Source organism: Acyrthosiphon pisum, chromosome A1 (assembly GCF_005508785.2).
Source record: "Acyrthosiphon pisum isolate AL4f chromosome A1, pea_aphid_22Mar2018_4r6ur, whole genome shotgun sequence".
NCBI classification, from domain to species: Eukaryota; Metazoa; Arthropoda; class Insecta; order Hemiptera; family Aphididae; genus Acyrthosiphon; species Acyrthosiphon pisum.
Genome location: NC_042494.1, coordinates 132,352,158 through 132,374,736, shown reverse-complemented (window position 1 = coordinate 132,374,736; position 22,579 = coordinate 132,352,158). Strand labels below are relative to the sequence as shown.

Sequence of the window (22,579 nt, the reverse complement as noted above, 5' to 3'; positions counted from 1 at the left end):
GATTCCGGTAGACGATAGACCCGGCCGATCGTAATTATTATTCAAACATCGAGTTCCGCCGGAGTTTTGAGTCCAACGTAATATTAAACATAGGTATATTATAGAAAGCCGTCCGAGCGGTGCAGCCGGCGGAGCTGAAAATCGTTCGATTCGAGGCAAAAACGACGGCCACCATAATATTATAATGATAATATAATATAGGTAATAGGTACCTACCTATTTGTGATGTTCCACACTAAGAATATTCCAAATAAGGAAGAAGGAATATTCCGGAACTATAAACCGAGAATATTCCTATAATTATTAATTCAAAAGACCAATGACGTGCCCGGGAATTTTCAATGGAGAGATGTTATAAATTAATAAATAATGATTTTACATATTTAAATTAATTGAGGTGGTGCGGTACCGTATAGACACAAATAAGGGGATTTACGGGACAACGGGAGCATATAACCCCTAACCACCCTCTCCCAAAGACGCCACTGAACATATGACAGTATCATAATATAATAGCAGTGGCGTAACCAGGGCCCCCTAGTGCTTCGGGTGTTTAAGCACTTCCCAATCGGCCGTGTATATGTAGCGTATGATTAAGATTTCTACAAAATATGTATTGTATGTGGTTCTATTTCATAATTGATATTATTAATATGAAGACTGATGCCTACAAAGATAAGTGTATAAAGCCTCCCACATGTTCAAAATAATTAAATATAAAATTAATTCTACCCCCCCCCCCCCTAGAAAAAATCCTGGCTATGCACCCGAGGGCAACTGTATTTTATTTCACTTTAATCTTAAAATCTTATCTTTCCACTGGGCACTGACGACTGTCATTAAAGTGTATAACTGGAATTTAAATTGTATAATAATATTATGTATGTTGTATCATTGATTATAAACAGTATTATTTATAATCAATAGTTGTATGTAATATATTTTTGGAATCACCAACCTTAAATATATTTGCGCATAATTTAAATTAAATATTAAAACATATGAACAATATGTATATTATAATATATGCAACTTCCTGTCTTGGAAATTTCCAAAACTATATTCACGCTCATCACTACCTATACCTATATCATTATCTGTAGATATTTCAATATATCAAATTTAAAGGGGGGCGAAAGTGGGGTTTCCGACCTCGTCATTGATGAGTGATCGCAATATACCTTATGGAGCAGACCCAATACCAATGTTTTTTTTCCTATGTCCGATAAGCAACCGATGTAACGTTGTACAATGATTGGTCGAAATGAATTCATGACAGCGTATCCGATTGTATAAAGCAGATGTCTCCAAGCTTCCGGCCAGCCAAGCTAATTGATTTTTTGAAAATATATTAGTTTTTATTGTTTTAATTTATTAATTAGGTACTAGAAATAATTCTTATATAATATCTTCAATTTCTTTAACCACTTTTTCCTCTTACATCTCTAACCCTATCTAAAAAATGTTGGATACCATTGTAGGTATATAATATAATATAATATAATGTATAGATAGACTCGATGTCCGAAGTGGTTGAATATAATATTATCGTGTGCAGGACACGTGGGAGAAAGAACCCAAACGTCGGTAGATGGCATCGTCATAATATAATAATTAATAATTATTAACTTCCTATGGTAATAAAGGAGTAGGTGGTACGTAGTTAGTAGTTACAGGTCATAGTATTATTCACCATACACCCACCTACATTATGCCAAATTGTTTAAATAGTGATATCGATAGCGAGATGACATCGTTTTGGATGACCAAACGGTTGGCAGGACAGAAATATTTGTGGTCGTTCTACAGAAATCAGTGTACAACATAATATGTACTGCACATAACAACGTGTACTTAATAATATAATTCAATATAGGAAGGTACAACGAAATGTCGGTTATCGTGCAAGCACGATCAGATAAGTCGACCACTTTCAATGCCATTCGTAATAATGGATGAAAAAAAAAATCGTTCGACACGACAGCAGCTTTCTTACATAAATACGTTTGCAGACGAATGCTATCGCGTGAACGCAACGATAAACTTCTCCACTTCTCCCGCCATCACTGACATTACAGCCGGCACGCCACTACAATGTAGATATAGGTACATAAGTCACATTTACCATGATATTATTAAACGTTCAACAAAACGAATATATTAATAGGTATGCGAAGAGCGCGTTTTAAGACAGAAATATTAAAACAATACAACACAATAATAAAACGACGAACGGTATTTTATGCGTTTTTTTTTGCCAAATTAGAATGCACTTTTAGATAAATCAATATTCAAATATTTTATTTCATTGATTTTTAACTGACAGTCACAAAACCTTAATTACTATAAAATGGAAAGAAAAAAGTTTTCATACGAGTCTTACATAATATAATTATTAATTTTATCGTTTCAATAATGTTAATAATATTATATACAACATAGTGGAATTTATGTTTTTTTTTAGGAATAAAGTACTTTTTAAAGTTTTAAATTCAATAAATATTCATTTAACTTGCTTATATTAATTAATAACTAATTAGAATTTGCGGTAAAACTATACTGAATATTTGAATATATTATAATAAATTTACAACAATATTCGTGGGTCAAATTTCTACAAATCATATTATTAACTGTATCAGTCAATAATAATAATGTTAATATTAGTATGCGTTTCATAAAAATATTTAAAATTGAATACTATACGGTATATAAGTGCCTGACGACTACCATTACAAGGATAAGATCAAGTACACTGTTGACATATATTTGCACGACTGCACTGAAAATTTATCTCGACTCGTTCATATCGGCTGGTACTGATTTTCATTTGTTTTCTATCACTGTACACTAAAAAAAAAAAAAACAGAATATATATTATTAGGCTGTTGGTTAGTTGACCTGCGCTTTGTTTTCTCTATAGCAATACATACTTCCGTTTTATATATTGTGGTATACGCTTATACGATATAAGGACCTACACGGTTATGTATATTTCTTAAATAAATTAGGACATTAGGTACACGAATTTCGTCTAAATCCGTTTGACTTTCCGGTACTTTACTCCACATGGTGCTTACTGCTGCTTACTTGTATAAAAGAAAAAAAGAAAACAATGTTTAAATTACAATATTATATTATCATAATGATATACACACGCCACTGTTGCGATTGTTTTCACGAATTTCCCTCCAAATAATATATAAATCACTCACGTGGCTGCTGCAGAGAGCACGCACGCCTAATACAGACCTCTAATACATACGGACGAGACCAAAGTTTCGCGTGTATATTATATATACATATATATAATATATATGTGTATAAATATTTAGTTTAAATATCATTATAGTATTTTCTTCTTTGTTCGGGCCGACCTACATTCGTAACTTCGTTACACGAAATCGGTAAATAATAATTTACGAGTGAAGGGGAACTCGCTGGCTCTGTGTGCGTGCTTGTGTGTGTGTGTGTGTGTGTGTGTGTGTGAGTGTGTAACGGTTCACGATTTCCAGCCAATGTTTCTGATACGGACCTTGGAAAACAACGGCCTATAAACGGTGTACGACGAGTCTTTCGCGAGGTCCAAATATAAATTAAATAAAAAAAAGCACTGACTTCCCTGCGGAAAACCACCTCCGCCGCCACACACATAATATTTTGTGTCTTTCGCGTCAAAAATATTATTTTTTCTCCTTACCTTTCCACCCTCTGCACAAATATTAAATGTGGATATATGCGAGTATATAATATAATCATATGGTATAAATAACATTTATTATATAGTTTGATCGATTCTCGGAGAACTTAAATAATAATAATACTAATAATAACAACACGAGGGGAAAATTGCATGACGTGCGTTGTTTAAAGTTATCGCAGAAATTAAACTATTATTCAACCTCTTTAAGGGGGAGGGGGCAGGGGGGTAGTTATGTATCGCTTGGTCTCAAAATTTTTGTTTAAAATATAATGTTATCTTACTTACAATTTTTATAACAAATGTTCGGTTTTAAGTATAACTACTGTCTTCAACTAATATTTTCTTAACTAATAACACCCACTTGAAATATTTTCATGCACGATCCGCATGACAGGAAAATATAAATTATAATGTATAATGTGTAGGTATTCACGTAAATAATAGAAAAATTCCTACTTGTTTCCTTCGTCGATATCGATAACTTTATTTTATTTTCAATTTTTCAATTGTCGTACAACACCTATTATTATAATATTATTATACGATTTACTCGAGTGTTAACACCGATCGGACACGATCATCTATCATCCTCGATTTCTCATCATACCTACCTATATTATTTGATTTGCCGATTTCTCACGCTCAACCGAAATCCAGGCCAAAACATTTTTCGAAATTGTATTAACATATTTTAATATATTTTTACTATAAATTTATCATTAATTTTCCGCCATTGATTTTTCGCATTTTGAATGGCAGACACGTAAATATGATTCCAGTTCAAATTCGCTTAGTGTTATATTGCAAGCACAACTAATAGTCAGATTATTTACGAAAACCAAATCCTTTTATAATTCAACATTTTTTTTTTTGCATGAATACCTACTTCAATTTAGCGAAAAAAACCTTAAATACGAAAAATGTAATTTTAATTGTATTATTCGTGGGACGTATAATTTTGTCATCATTTTATATTTGTTTCAACTAATCATTTAGAACTTTTTTTTTCATGTATTTACATGAAAATTTCTTTTCAGACCTCATTATGAAACTTTTTTTTTTTGTTTTGCACAGTTCTCGTAAAAAGTTTTCTCGTTGTACTCTTACATTACCTACTGATAAGGTCTTTGTCATTTGTCGTATAGTTTCTCACGTTTGATAATAATAAATGAAATTATCATTCAACATACAACAAAAAAACTCAAACATCTAAGACCATTGAGGCCAAATGTTCAGTGAAAATCATTTATATGTCATTATTTGATGTAATAATAAAACAATTATTAATCAGGCATAAATAGTAAGAGAAAACCAGAGAAGCCCAATTGTAGCCCGAATATTGTGTCCAAAATATAAGTATCCCTATTATTGTGACATAATCATAAATAATGAATACACATTGTTTTAATGAATGATATATAAATAAAATATAATACAAATAAAATATCACAAGAATATAATATACCTAGTTTTAGTTTTAATTATTTTACATATCATTACCCACAACGTTATTTATTATAATTTATAACACAAAAAAATGCATTTTTTATGGAGCAATGTTATGTACTTACATTTACAATTCGCATAACACGTCATAATATATTATATCTAATTATTACTTACTACTTACTCGATAAGTTTAAAAGGCATAAATGGTAAAAATAAATAAAAATAATTTTACATCGTATAATAAAATATAGGTTGATAGGTATACCAAGTGATATTCCTCTATTCTCAAGTCCTTAATTTGAACTATGATAGCTTTTCACTTGAATATGCTCTATATTTGTATACACATATTATATAAGATGCAATCTGGATGTTAATATTTTAGTTTTAAAAATGTTTTTATTATAATAGGACGTATATAATACGATTTTAAAGCTTTATAGTTTATATAATATTATGATGATTACAATATAAATGTAGATAGTAGGTATATATTAAATATAGTAAATATTACTTTATATTATCCAAATACGACATAATATTTTGTAATGTAGACAGAGAATAATTATTGATGGCAATTGTCTTTTAGGTTAAGACTTTAAGAGTTAAACTCTTCGTATAATTTACTGTTTTCCCGTTTGCTATATTTCCAAAATACCTACAGTTTAACGCAAAGTGTCATGAAGTTTGTTATTTTTAAATACTTATTTGCAATATTTTGAGTATTGAACCACATTATTATTAATTATAGCCGTGTTTGAGTGAGCATTATATTTTAGAGGAAAAGAGTTCGCATAATTTGATGTTCGATTGTTTATTTAAATGACATATTTTCCCACATTTTTTTTTTTTGGCACCACATTGTTTTTATATAGTTAAAATTCCTTTTTTATGAATAAAAACAATTATTTCATTTTTTTTTTTCAAACACTAATAAAACAAGTAGGTACCGCATAAATAGCAAAATATCAAATCAAAATCTCTAAAATATTTTGTAACGCTAATGGTAAACGCTATTACAATAAACTGTGGCGAAACCGCAAGTAATAATGATTATTAATATTATTGTACATTTAATTCGTTAAATGTTAAAACATATTAATACAACTCACAAGTAAGTTATACATCCACAATGGTAAAATCTTATCGTGGCGCCAAATCGAATATTACGCAATACAATGTGTGTAAAACATAATACAAATGTATTTTTTTTTTTTCGAATATTGCGAACACGCAGCGTATTTCGCGTTTTATGCAATCCGGCAATCGGACATAATAATATTATTATGTGGTGGCGTCGGCGCACGCGTGTAGGCATATGGACCAGCTATAGTGTTACCTAATACAATAATATAATACGCGACATTAAATCGATATAATACACGGAATCATATTATTATTATTAATCGAATGGGTTTTCTGGTCGAATAATCATTAATTTGCCGATTGTTACTATACAACAACTCACTTACAACTGCTGCCTGCATTACACCATAATAATAATATAATGTTATACGAGACATTGGGACATAAAAAAAGATTTTTATATATAGTACAACAGGTACGTCTGGTCCTACCTACGTGTTTTATATCGGAAGACGAAAAGTCGTGTACCTTTACCGGCCGGAAGGCAAATGCACACGAAAATAATAAAATATTATTAATATTTATAGGTACTTACTACGACCGAGTTCGCGTATTATTCTGCTGTAGGTATCTTCGTTTTACTTCTTCTCGCAGGCACGATTGTCAAATCGTAAATCATATTGACGCATTTATGTTTTAAGCACCGCTATATTTGTTTACGCGTAAGTGTATAATATCCTACAATAATAATATATAATACCTGCGTTATACATATCATAGATAAACGTACATATTATATATGTATTTAGACACTCTTAACGTCTTGATGGTCGCATCGATTTAAATGTCAAGTCGTTAATGTCCGGCCTGGCGTGTCCGTCTTGACCTAAATATAATATATTCTATACTCATTTGCAGTGTAGGTATATATGTGAAAATTGCATATATTATATTCCGATCCGTTTGTTGCCGCGGTGTGCCTACACGACGATATAATATTATTATTATACGCACTCTGCAGAGGGCCGACGTGTTCGAAAGACTGAATATTCGTGATCCACGACCGTGGTTCGTTTTAAATGCAAAAATCAAAATAGTAGAACACTGCAGGTACGTTATAGATAGTATTAAATAAATTATAATATTCGTATACTACTCGATTCGATATCACTCGAGGGCCTAGCACACAATCTCTTTCCCAGTCCGATATGTTTTTCCTCAAAAATAATTTATTATTTTTGTGTTTGTATTTTGTTATATTATTTTACAAAGTGTATTATTTTCAACTAAATAATAACTTATATCAGTTTCATACGATCGTTTTTTCGATTTTTGGAAAATAAAATGTTTTATAACAATTACAATTGGTTAGGTACAATAGGTATGCGTACGAGTAACAACCTATTATTTATATTTAACGATTATTTTATGATAGACGTATGCATATTTTGTGAAAAATTTAATAAAAATATTTAGGACCTTTTAATATTGGACCATCGAACTGTCATTTAATGTGTGACCCAATAATATGACAGCATACGTTCACGTGCCAAATTCCCAAGTCATAAATATTATAATTATTTTTTTGCACTACTTAAGGAGTGTACTGTGTAGATATCAACTTCTGTTATTTTCAAATGACAACCTCCTCCCCTCCTTTTATACTATAAATTATTTAGTGGATAATTTTTCTGAAAACGTTGATGTACCAAAATTAAAATTCGTACAAGTAGTTTTTGAGTCATTTAACTTTGTATACCAAGGATAACAGGTCCATGATTATGGTGAAGATAGTCTGAGTATAATAAATACTAGACCCAATATTGTATCTATTTTATATTTTTGTAAAACTATTTTTAAGAATTACATAATTGTTAATATTAACATTTTAATATCTAAAAACAACTCGATCAAATTTTTAATTGGGTATATAAACATTTTTTTTTAAAAACAAATAACTAAATAATTTACAATAAAAGTAAAAGTTATTTCAAAAACAGAAGTTTGTATTGCCACAGGACACTCTTTAAGTGTTCCAAGAAATTTCAAGAATTTGAAAATATTATAGGTAACTAGTCTTAAAATATATTTGAAAATTGCAAATATTAGAATTTGAATCTATTCATTATTAAATGGAAATACGTGGGTGAGCATATTTTCAATTTTGTGCGAATCACCCTGTATAATATAATATGACATTTTTTTTTCACATTTGAAGTGCTTTGTTTGTTACTTATGTATCGCCTTCAAATACAAACCCTAATAATATCTATAATACATATTATAATACTATATCGTGTGAGTCGATATCGATTTTCCTGTTCTATATGGCTATAGAATAATATAGTATTACGTGGTTGCTCAGTTCAACAGACGAGTGTGCGTTTTCTTACAGCGTGGTGGACGTGACACGTCGATTTCCATCAGACTCCCAAAGCCAATATCGCGGGGTTATATAATGAGTGCGACGAGTGCGGCTTTGAAAGTGGTGTGTTGTACTATTATGTATAGTGATATTATTATAAAATAATATAATATAATATGTGTGCCGTCCACCGTGACCTTGAGATGACGACAATGAAAAATTCTCTCTACGATATAACATTATAATATATAGACGATCGTTCGTCCAATACGAAAAATAATACTATTAATACTATGTACCTATGAGTGTGTGTGTGTGTGTGTGTGTGTGTGTATATAAAAAATAGTCCCAGTAATTTGGACGGTCGAAAAAGAATTCCTGTTTTGTACACATTATACCATGAAGGCGGGATGGTTTTTTCTTTTCGTTTTGTGCGCACCATTAGTGTAGATTGTTTCGGTTAGTTCCAATGCCGTGGAAAAAAAAAGAATAATAATAAGCGCAATGCACTATTACGACGAATTGCCGCGCCACCGATGGAATTCGATTATAATAATCGTCGGCGTTTTATTTAGATCCAAAAACCGACGTGGAAAAAAACATTACTGGAGAAACGTCGAAAGCGAACAAAAAAAAAAAAATGTACCATAAAAATAATATTGCGGTCTCGCTTGGAAAACATGAAATGCACGAAAACCAAATTTTACCGTCCGGAGGACGTTTTGTAAAGCTATAGTCAAGAAATCCAATTCAAAACACTGGAACGACCGATAATTTATTCGATAAGATATAGGGCATGCATACGTCGAACTACTGCAGTATATATAACTATATATAGCCACTATAATATATAAGTCAAGTTTCAGGGAACGCGTGACTGTAGTATAAGTATTTAATAATATCGTAGCTGTTGTTCTCATATAAGGTACACACCACAAGTCACAACCACAGATTAAGTGTCAGTGTATAATTCAAATTTCACAATTTCTTATTTATAAAAGTGTTTATGGTTAGGTACTGCTTATTGTATAATATTATCCATCGATTTGTTTGGTTTTATGACAAAAAAAATACAAGGATTAAGAAAAAAACCATTTTTTTTTTAAATTTGTTTCCATAACGTTTTATTCTATTGGAAAATTTATTTTTTTATGATCATTATTACTTAGGTTTATATTTTATATGGCACTATATTATAGCACTGGAGTACTATATAGTGTTTGATATATTTTAAAGGTCTGAGTTCTAAAGCAAATGGGCCACGTGAATATGTGATGTAGAAATTCCTAGTAATAATAATAACGCACCTAAAATAAATTTCCTCGCCAAGTTCATAATGAAATTCAGAAGTTTTCAACATATTATTTTGCTAACAACCGCACGAAACAAAAATTATTCAAATGTAATTTTAACATGGTCCGTTATTTTAAAATCGATAAGCACATAACTATTATTCTTGTGGCTATACGTGATAGATTACACATATTATGTTTGTGGCTACAAATCCTAAGCTATAGAAGGTATCTTAACGGGTTATTGCCACAGTTTCCCTTATGTTTTTTGCATTACCCACTGTATCGTAGTAAATGTATAAAGGGTCACGTAAAATCAGAGGTTAATCTCGTTATAGGACTATAACGATCGTTCAGAAAATTAAATCGACATTACCGCCATGGAATATCTTGAAAACTATAAAAGTAGAATAATATGAGCGATCACAACACGTTGAAAAAATAAGTTATGCGTAGTAAAATTATATCAGCTATTCTCAGTGGTGCGAACTACGGACAGGAATAACTCCAAGAAAAAAAAAATTCTCAATATAGACTTGGAATTTGAGCGTGACGATTCGCGGAGCCGTGCAACATGCCCCGATAAAGACGTATAATATTATTACGATATACTTCTGAGCTGTGCCTATAATAAGTAATAACATCGTAGTGTAATCACGATACGCGAGCACGCGTTTAACCGCGTTACGTCACTTACGCATACGAGAAAACCGTAAAAAGAGGTTTGTCTGAGAGCGCGCGCGCGCGCGCCCGCTAATTCGACTAGACGTGGTCGTAGGTCGTACGACACTGCATTGCGGCTTATCGATTAGCGAGTGTTGTCGGCTGTTACCGAGTCGTCCGCATAAACGCGATTTGGTGATAATAATAATAATAATAATAATATGTATAGACTATTACAATAATACCATTACCCTGTAGCCGAGTATGTCGTATGCGATGACGGCATGCGCACGGCGCGGCGGCGGTCGTCTTATGCTCGAACAGCCGTTTAGAATATCGCCACAACAACTATACTGCAATTGCTATAATTATTATTATGTGCGCGCGATCGACCGCACAGGTCTTAAAACGTTTGTGTCTTATCATTTTTTCGTGGTTTCGTTCCAGAATGGGCGCCGCAGAGGTACTGGACGAATGTCCACAGCCCGCGGTCCCGGACGACGGGTCTCCGCGGCGGTGGCGGCGGGAGCAGCAGCAGCAGCAGGAGAAGCAGCAGCGAGAAGAAGGAAAATGTAATGACGTTCACGACGAAGAAGACGTGCTGACCATCGAACAAGCTCGGGCCGTGATAAAACAGCTGAGAGACAGGTGCCGGTTCCAGACGCACCAGACGCTGTTGTGGCGGAAAAAAGCCAAAATGCAGGTACGGATTTTATCGTAATATCATATCATGATAATCTGACACACACGATATTTTATCGGAAAGATCTGTTGAAGATACTTGTCTCTTAGATATAGTGGAAGTACACCGCTATATTAATATATTATAATATTTCGGATTCACGTTTACGCTTTTTTTTGTCCCGACGTAGACGGTATTCGATATCCACCAGCGGGTTTATCGATTAGGTTTTTACATATGAGAGATTACATATTATTGTTGTTTCCAACAACACCATAGAAATTTGACACAACACGTAATATTTCAATACCTAACGCTCGTTTTGTGTATATTTGTGTACACATTATTATACAAATACCCAAAAAACTGGTCGAGGCACGCATTAATTGTTACGTGTCTCGTGACCGGTCGAATAACGTATATATAGGTATAATAATATCGCTGCGACGATAAACGGATAAATCTGGAAATCAAAAATAGTAAATCTTTTGAAAAAATAGTAAAATCTGATAGGTAGCTCTGCAATTATTAAATAGTATTATATATAGCTCATTCATTCTCCGCTAATAAAATCGATGCAGCTGCGGTGCGGTTAAACTTGAAATATTATAACCATTGATATTTTATCTCACGGGGGCGATTTGAGCTTTTTGTCACCGTGACTCCACCCTTGACATTGTGTGCAGACCAACACTTTCGATTGTAAAACGAAACGTCATCAGCTGTGCTCGACTTTATGACACCTGCACAGTCACTATAGTTGTGAGGTGGTGTGTGCAACTCGGACGGCGGATCGAAAACACGCGGTATGGACATTAGAAATTATTATCGTTTTTTACTTGGCGAGTTGATTTCCCGTTTGACATAATATCTCGCGGCGTTTTGTGTATAAGGTCGACCGTGTACATAATATTATTATAATAACAGTCACCGGATAAAAATGCTCAGGTCTCCCGCGCACAATATACACCGCCACCACTGCACAGTGGTCTCTAAAGTATAATCGCGGCAACACGTCATCAATATATCAGTAAAAATATTTTACCCGATTGACTTGCTGAAAGTGATAATAATAATATTATAATATTTTTTCGGGGGACAGTTATGTTTTTATAATGATGTACAATACGCCATAGCCCCCGTAGATAGGTCATCGTTTTGAAGTTTAGTTTTTGTGCAAATTAGCCAATCGGGATTTTTGTATCAATAATAGAAATAGGCTTATTCCAAAAAGATAAGATACCCCATTTTAGGCTCTTTGAAACACTTTGATATGAAAAATCGATTATTAGAAGACCGATTTTTAATTTATATTTTATTTCCAACAAAAATAACTAGTAATGTTCCTATTATAGTATTATTATAGGTTATTATAAGTACTCGTATTTATAATAATAATTAGTATTATGTAATATATATTATACATAATATGGCATAAATATGCACTGTTAATTATTATATTTAATTACATTAAAAATTATTAATTATTACTCTTACTTATATATATTTTTTTAACTTTAGTATAAAATTATAATAATATGGATCTCAAATATACATTTTTTTTATCGGAAACTACAATCTTACATTATAATTTATAATATACAGTCGATAAGTTCTTTGTTATTTAAGCATTCTTCCTCTTCTTTCCCACTATCTACGCTGAGCTTAGTTTCACTTATATATCGGTGTTTATCAACTGCTTTAGTCATTCTCAGTCTGAATTTTGATTGTAACATACTTTCATGCAAATTCGTGCCAGACGGTCCAATTTTTGGTTCATTTCCAAATAAATATCAGAACAATAATTATCATTGTTTTGCCATTGTGAAGTTATTGAGTATTATTCTTTGATTTCCCGTCACTGCAATAATTTGATTTAATATAATTATAAACAGCGCATTGTTGTAATATTATTATTACAATTATTTACAACGCACGCGATAGTCGGAAGTTATAATTTAGATTCGGATCAAATATTAATTATTCAATCAAAATAAAAACAAATATTTTAATACAATCTAACCGCCACCGTGACGTTCGACCTGCAATCGCAATATTCATCGCTGTAACTCCGGAGTTTCTCCACGACCCTATTCCATATTACCAACGATATTATTATATCGAACACAATGTCATGTTTATTTAAGACTGGAAATGTTAGCAATTTTTTTTTCTGTTTTGGCGCACACCGCAGTCGTAGCAATCACTTTACGGACCACTGTGCAGCGGTCCGTCGAGTGAAATGCGCCATCGCCGCACCGGGCGCGAGCGTTTAACCTCCGCCGCGACAAGTTCAAGGCGGGCGCCACATTATTATTATTATTATTATTATACCAACAACTCTCAAGTCGTGTAAAAATCGTGCCCACTCCCGAGGTCGTCGCGAAAATCGTAGGCGTCTATTATAATAATATGAATATGAGGATAAGCGCCGCCGTGTACCGATACTCTGGTATTATTATTATATTATACCACTTATAAAGGCAGTAATAATATTAATATTATTGATTGATAATCTATGTAGTTGTTACTATAGCGATTGATTAGCATAATATTATTGCAGTTCCGCAACGAATGCGGTTTAATTGCAGCTGCAGTTATTATTTTTATTAATGCTCTCGTGCTCGATAAAAACATGGTTTTAATCCAAGTTGTTTATTTGTTATTTTTAATTAATCGTTTAATATTGTATGGCTATAATTATATTACTATAATAGCCGCACAGCGTTGAAAATATTCGTTATTATCGTCGGTATTACAACTAGTTGTAATGATGAGTATTATCTCAGATTTAGTAAGAAAAAATAACTCCTACACTGCACAATTTGTAATAGAAAAATTACAAAATCGTTTAACAGTTTAACATGCAACGGTCTTATACACTTAATGCATATTATATTATTATCATTATTTATTATATTATTATTTTTAGCCATAATTACTCGCCGCTCGCGTTTTTTATAATATACGAATCCGTCAAACTCGAATTACTATTTTGTATTCTAAAACTATACACATATAATATAATATGTACCTAAGTAGTAAGTGTAGGTCGTAAACACCAAGTATTATGCGGACCAAAACGGTGGCCAACGACGATGTCCCGTTAAAAACACGCACACACCTACTGATGAACAAAAGAAAACGAAGAAGAAAACAACAAAAAAATAAACTCTGTTCGAAACGTAATTCGGATTCGTTACCCCGCGCTTTTCCGGGTCGATGTAGAAAAAAAAATCTTGCTGAGGGAAATAACGGGAAATCTTTAGTTGTTGTTGTTAGTAATAATAATAATGGTACTAATTATCGTGTCGATCCGTCTGCATCACTGGTATCTACGTCTGTGCGTTGCATTTCCTTTTTTCGTAATAATATGTTATTTCAATTTATGGCGTTTTCTTCGATTATTTTTTCCCCTCTACCTCGATCTATCATAATTTGCCGGTGACGACTTACACATTGGTTTTCTCTTATCTCGTTAATTTAATTTTTTTTTCCATTTCATCCGAGTACCTTATGCGGTCGTTTATAATCCTGTTTATTACGCGCATTACCTAACTTGGATATATCACAAATCGACTTGATTTACTTTTAAAATGCGTCCGTGGGTTTCCTGTTTTCTAACATGTTTTAAACAATAAGGTATTATTTATTATTATTACCGTTCTTTTTTTTTTTTTTTTGCGAAATAATAATACTATGTTCTTATATAACGAGCGGACGAGTCAGAAGCGTACAACACCAACATAATAATATTATAGAATAAAAAGAAGATTCTCTTAAAACGACAAACGGTATTCTTACACAAATAAAATATACAAACCGCGTAATGATAACGATTTCCTTGATGCTGCACCTAAACAACCTTCTTGAACGGGTCACGTAACAGCCGCGGCGGTATGATATAGGTATTATTATTATTACGATTGATAAATACCAAACGTTACGGGTTTCGTATAGGAAAATAGTGATTATTTCGTCGCAATCGAAGACTTATAATAATAATTCGATATAGGTAGGTACGTGGTCGTAAAGCTAATAATATGTGTTCAGAGAGAAGTTTCGCTGATGATTGATATAATAATACTACACCCATATAATATGTACGTTAAAACACATTACACGTGTATACAATAATTATGACATGGTTTTAATGGCTGAAACTCAATTTATAATAATATTTGGTATTTACTTTTCACTCGTATGTGTTTAACTATCACGGTACGACGCCGCGAGACCGGTAAATCGTTTAACGCATTATTTCATTAGAGCCTTCTAAAATCCACATTACTATATAACTTCGATTTGGCACGGATTAATGGAACTTTTTTTTTTTTAAGGTAAACACACACACACGTGTTCAAGTTCCCAGAAATTAATCAGGAAAATTATAAATGTTGTGCATATAATATTAAAATATTGTTCATAGTAGGTTTGAATTTGTTTGAATTTAACTTGTATAGTCATATTATACTCGTGTAATATTAAAAAAAAAAAACATTATGATATGAGATCGGGATGACTTTTTGGCGATTCTAAAGATAGGTATATTATTTCTAGCAAGTCTATAATAATTTAAGATATTCAGTGACGGTCAAAATATTTTGTAATGGGGGAGAGGTGTGGCTGATTTTTTACTTGCACTATTTAATCGTTAAAAGTATAATTTTTGGTTATAATATTACAAGTATTGAAAAAAATTAAAGATCATGTGGGATTCGTTTTGACCATCATTGTCATGGGTAGGTACACTTAAATCGTTGTATATGTATGATATAAAATACACGTAACCCATTTCACTTATAAAACGTTTATAAATTGACTATTTTTCTGAAATAACACACCCAAAAGGTTAGGTCGTTAAATTCCTCGTTCGCAACAGAAAAGCGTTCTTCAAGGAATTGATTAGTTTATCAAATAAATACAATTTTTTTCTCGAAATTAAATTCTTCCGTTGTTGTTCGCAGGAAGAACGGCTGGCGCAGATGAGTTCGGAGTACGGTTCTCGGCTGGAGTCGTTGACGTCGGACCTGCTACTGTTCGAGTCTCGGCTGAGCCGCAAGCAGCGGACCATCGGCGAGCTGCTTGACCAGCGCGAGGCGGTCATCGAGCGACAACAGCACGCCATCAGGTGCCTGCATTCCAGGCTCGCCGACTTCGGCGTGACCGCGCCGGTGTCTGGATGCTGTGGAGGCGGCGGAGACGGAGGCGGAGGTCCAACGTCCGACGACGGCAACGTGGACGACAGCGACAGTGCCGTGATCATGGAGGAGGACGAGTCGGGCAACAGCCAAGAGGACGCGTCCGAACGGCCACCGCATGCGCGGACGGACCGGCGACGGGCGTCGGTGGCTTCGGCGTCGGACGGCTCGGCGGATGGCCGTCTTCCGGCGGAAGACGGACGGGAGACGGACGGCCGGGGTGCAGAGAACGAGACCGCGACCACGTACAATCGGGTGATGAGCAACCACCGGTCGGTGACCAAGCCGAAAGACGTCAAGTACAAGCGCATCAACAAGGCCAAGTCCAAGTCTTTGGAAGAGCTCCGTGGCCGGCTGAAGAACTGGGTGGACCGCGGCCAGCGCATGTCGCTCACCGTCGACCCCACGTACGGGTGACCAAGGTGGCCGGCCGTCTCAGGCCTCCTGGACAGACTGCGGCCAGCCCGGAAGTCTGCGGCGACGGCCCGCGACGATGAGTGACTTTGAGTGGCCACCGTACATACTCCTCGCGTGACGCGACGTGACACACTTGAAACCACTAAACGAATCGTATCGTCCCGCTGGAAAACATTACATTTATTATCATTAGGGCTGAGGTTTTAATGCCCCACGAGATTATGAATCGCTAAAAAATATCCAACAGAAAAATGCAAAAACGCCTTTAAGACATGCACTATAAAATGCATTCAAAAGTTTATTTCTTACCATTTAAAATAGAAACGTGTTGCACAATGATGTTTTTTTTTAGTATACAAAATAGTATAATGTATAGATAATATTAAGTTAACTTGATTTAGTTACCTAATCACTAATCAGTAACACCTAAACACAGTTTCCACTTATGAAGCTATATTTTAAAATATCAGAAAAAAATGACATTGCATCAAAATCCCAGCCTAAATCCTAATTATTATCATACTCGTTTTGGTATAGTATTCTAATATTAAAAACCATCGTCGTCGACCAAACTATATAAATAATTGTATTGTGATTATTGTTATAATTACCTACTTTGTAAAATCCGAACAGGAATCGTTTGGACCAATTAAATATAAATATTAAATAGGTACAGCTTTTTTTAATCGAAAAATAAAAGATTACGCAAAATTACCTTTGTTGTATTTGAACACGCGAGTAGAAAAATTATAATATTTCGAACAATCAGTGGACGATATCTTATTGCGCTAGGGAAATGGTCATACATAAAAACTATTTTGAAAATGATATGCGTTATATAACCTAAATAATATTTCACATTTCGTAATAATTATTATAGTTTATAAATAACTAATAATATAGAATTGTGTCCACTGTTCGGAGGTGTCCGATATTCAAAGGGTTCAGTTTGTAGAATGTTTGTAGTTTGCTCCCAAAAAAATGTCCACTATTTGGAAATGACCGTTGTTTATAGAGATATCCTTTAGGGAAGTTTTCACTGTACATTTTAAATTAGGTACAACAATAATTTTCCTTTAAAATTAATTGAACCAGATTGGTTGTAATTTTTTAATATGATTTTTTCCCTAATTGGTTCAAACGGTTTTTTTTTATTTCGATGAAGATTCATTTACTTTTTTTGATGACAATAACGGTCGATCCGTTTAGAAACGTTGGACTTTACGTTTTAAAACGGTTCTTCATAATAAAAAATATATATAATATTATCGGCTTTGGATGATTCGGAGTTCCTAACGCGCTACCGCCCCCGACTACAGTGTGTCGCATTTGGGGTGATTTTATTATTATAAGTATTATAATTTTTGTTGTTTTATTATGTCCACTATTATTGTTAAAATCGTTGAAATCGTACACGATTGTCATTTATATAATTATTACTATTACTTATAGAATTATACATAATATACTATTGTATATGTACAATGAAATAAATAATATTGTAAGTACTTCGTTTTCAACGATTAAGTGTACAACGATATTTTAAAATAATTTATACGAATATATATAATGATATAATATATGAGTATATTACTATAATTGCGTTATATATTATGTTTGTTTGATTTCGTCGCGTTTAATTGTTTGCGTACACATTTAAGCACGTTATATTGTGTTCACAAAATATTTTATTATGAAATCTTATAATATTTATGAACTTTTGTATTTATATAAACTATTGAACCCAAATAATTATAGGTATTATTAAGTTTTAACAATTGTGGTTACAATATAACTCAATGGTATTAATATTATTCAAATGTCCAATAATTGTAAGGTATATAAGCTTATTCTTGTTCGAGCCAAAATCATTGTTTTTTAATTCTTAATAATATTATAAGTAACTATGTTAATATAATTATGTATACTCTAAACATACCTGTGTAACTATATATAAAGCCGTCCAATGTAGGTGCAATCTTTCTATTACCTATTCAAAACAATAATATTCGTACATACCATTATTATTGCAAAGATTATGCTTATAATGTTCAAGAAATTATTTTATATTTATACTTAAAAAATACTAAAAACTATATATTTGTATACATTATTACATTATACTTAATGCTTTAATCAGTGTGATACTTGAGCTCTATTTTTGGTTACCTATTAATGTAAAACATAACTTTCTTTTGTACACATGAACCAAAGATAATGATTATTTGTAACGTTCGAGTACTTATTCAAATGAATACCTATATGTTTCTAATTTAAGATAATAATTTGTATTTATTTACTATGGCGTTCAAAATTTGCATTTTAATGAAGTTTGACAAACTATGTTATAATCAAGTACAATAATAACTTAAGCTTTTAATCAATATGTATTGATATGAATAAGTCATCTATTAACTAAATATGAAGCTAAATATAGTAAAAAATATATATAAGCTGATTCTTATGTTTATTATTTATTATTAATAAGGACTTTATTTTTAACAGTGAAGTGAATGTCTAAGAGTCAAGAGACAAAAGTATTCAGTCCCTATGAGTTTTTTTTCATAACAAATAACGACGAATAACCATTGTAAAATATTATTTAAATATTAACGGAAAGAATGTAATACAAAAAATATATTCATAGAATATAAGTACCTACATAATATATTATCAATTAGGTACCACGTACAACTACAAGTATTTGTAAAGATTCAAAATTAAATAACAAAAAATACACATTTGAAGTTGGAACTCTGATTTATACAAAAATCGTTTCTGCTTGTAAACGTATGACTACATTAATATATTGGACAAAAGATTTTTAAAAATTAAAATGAAAATGCAATAAAAATGTTTTTTTTAACTATTCCATAAAAAATATACCATTTAAAATTTATACCATTATGATAAATCTATTTCGTTAACAATATTATTGAAAATGAAAATAAAAAACTTCAAATATCCGAATTTTATGTTATTATTATTATTATTATGCAAAATTCATACCTACTGTTGTTATTTCAATTGATGAAATCAAGTAATGTGCAATAATTAATATGCAATAGGTACCTACTTAATTACCCACAATGTGTTCAAAAAGTTGCATTGTAAATAATGAAAATATAAGGTATAATCAATGTGTTATATTATGACTTTGAAAATGCATGATAAGTCAGTGGTCAAAGTGGGAAAACATTTTTTACTTGAATTTTGCTGAGCTTTAGCGTTTTGCCCGATGTCCCTTAATAATGTCTGGCGTCCAATTAGTGTGCACAGAGATAAAGTTATGTTTGCTCACAACGCAATTAAGTAGGATGCTACCTTCTGCGAATCTTCAGAAAATTAGGATACATGAGACGCTTTCTGACAGCGTTTCAGACGTAGGTATAATGAGTTATAATAACCCACTGGGACAAATAGCTTCATTAAATCCGTTTAAATGAGACTGATTAAAAAAAAAAAACATTTCTAAATAATACATATTATTGTACAATCAAATGCATATTTCTTTATCAGAATTTAGCGTGCCTTATAATGGGATTTCAATTGAATCAAATTATAGTACTAAGTTGTCGGTGAACGATTGCCGATGATAATAATTTATGAGTTATTATAGCATAACAGTTTAGGTAATTAGTAATAATTATTACTAATAGCATAATATAATCAGTGTTATTTTATTACAATACTATGTCGGCATGATATTTAAAATGCTACGGTTTTCTCGCAATGCAATTAGGTAGGATATCACTGAGAATTTTCAGAAAATTAGGATTCAGGAGACACTCCCTAAGCGTTTCAGGCTATCTTCTGTAATGATAACCCACCGGGAAAAATAACTGCCTTCAATCCGCTTGAGATCAAGTTAGACTGATTATTTAAACCATTTCTTTACCTAAATAATTATCATTAAAACGAAATATAAAATATAAGACTTCAATGTTATATTAATTAACATTGGAATTATATAGGTAAAGCATTATATAATATAGGCACCTACCTATTTAATCAATTACAGTTTATACGTCGTGTGAAATTAAATGCATAATATGTCTTTGCCAGAGTGTAGGTAGACATATTTGTAATGGAATTTCAATTGAGACAAATAAGTAGTTGTCAGATTACCAATGATTATAATTTACGAGTTATTATAACAAGAGTTTAGGTAATTAGTCAATACTAATAACGCGTTACTCCCTATTTGGAAGTGATACGATTGGACATAATATTGTCAACTACATATAGGTAGGTAATCTGACAACCATTATCCACAATAATTACAAGACAACATTGGACATAAATTATAAACAAATTGTATTAGGTATGAAGTTATATAATTTATGGTTTAATAAGTTACCCATAATCTTATTTATTTCAAACTAGAATAATTGTAGGAATAAGCAATTATGTTTGTAAATCACTTTCCACAAATATTTCTTGTGTAAAATTATCTAAATAATAGTAAAAAAAAAAGGGTGAAGATTTCGAGTGTCCCTAGGGGTGCTTTGTCACCGAGTAGGTCACTGTAATGAATAATGAATGTGTTGAGTTGTACAATACAATTATGATCGTCGCATACGACAAATTATTCTGAGCAGAGTGTGCAGCCTCTATTGCCAAACGTATTTGATAATTAATTTTTTAATTAAACTACTATTGGTCATTTATTTTTTCAATTATTAATACCGTAGTCATGATTAGCTAGAGACTTTTAGGGACATTCGTATTTTAAACATGCTCATCCTTTATGCTTATGCTTAAATTATACAATATACATATATTTAAATTCTGATTTTTCGAATTTTTATATACCACAAACGTACACTTGAAAAACATATTTTTGAATACTTGACATTTTTTCTACCACTCAAGGATGATCCTGTGACAATGCGAACTTCTGTTTTTCAAATAGAAACCAATTAAAATTTGAACGAGTAATTTTTGAGTTATATAACTTCGTGTACTAAGGATATTATGTCTATGGTAATGGGTTAAGTAGATATGGAGGCTTAGATGATTGAAAACGTTAGTAATTATTATACATTCATCAGTATAAATAATTTGTAAAATGAATCTTAGTATAATGAATACTACATTTAATATTACCTACATATAGTTTATATTTGTTAAAAATCATTTTTAAGGATAATAATTATACTTAGTATAAATATTAAAATAACTCAGAAACTACTTATTAGAATTTTGATTTAAATACATTAACATTTTCAAGAAAATCACACGCCTAATAATTTGCAGTCAAAACTGGGTGTTTTTATTTAAAAAATGAAAGTTTGTAACATCATCAGACAATTTTTAAGTGGTAAAAAAAATAATATGAATTTGAAAATATGGTCTTTAGCTATACTTAAAAAATCAGAAGTTAAATAAATGTATTATTAAAGGGGAAAATGCTCAAGTCATTAATAATATGGTACCTATAAGTATATTTAAAATTCCAGGAAAAATGAGGGTGCATGGTCCGACGCTCTGTGCATCAAACTGGATAAATATTATATTTTAATATGTTTAAGTTTAAATATTGGTGTATATTTATAATTTATATTTATTAGAAGCCATTACTAGTCAGTATTGTATAGAAAAAGATAATTTAAGTAATAAAAGGAATATTAAATATTTCAAGTTTCTACGAATAATAACTTTTGAATATTAACAAAACAACAAAACTAGTTTGAGGATAAATCGTTATTATACCTTTCT

General features: G+C 31.9%; 1 protein-coding gene across 3 annotated transcripts in view; it reads left to right on the top strand.

The window, feature by feature from the left end:
* Nucleotides 1–19,316, top strand: part of LOC100167116 — a 35,031-nt gene extending 15,715 nt beyond the window's left edge. For 2 of the 3 annotated variants that reach the window (XM_029488351.1, XM_029488350.1), the window contains exons 2-3: nucleotides 11,006–11,261; nucleotides 16,208–19,316. In XM_029488351.1, coding sequence (XP_029344211.1) covers nucleotides 11,007–11,261; nucleotides 16,208–16,858 — 906 coding nt within the window. In that variant the 5' untranslated portion in view covers nucleotide 11,006 and the 3' untranslated portion in view covers nucleotides 16,859–19,316. Of the gene's footprint in view, nucleotides 1–9,742; nucleotides 11,262–16,207 lie in introns of those variants that run through there. The other variant, XM_029488349.1, reaches the window with a different exon arrangement.
* The last annotated feature ends 3,263 nt before the right edge of the window (nucleotides 19,317–22,579 follow it).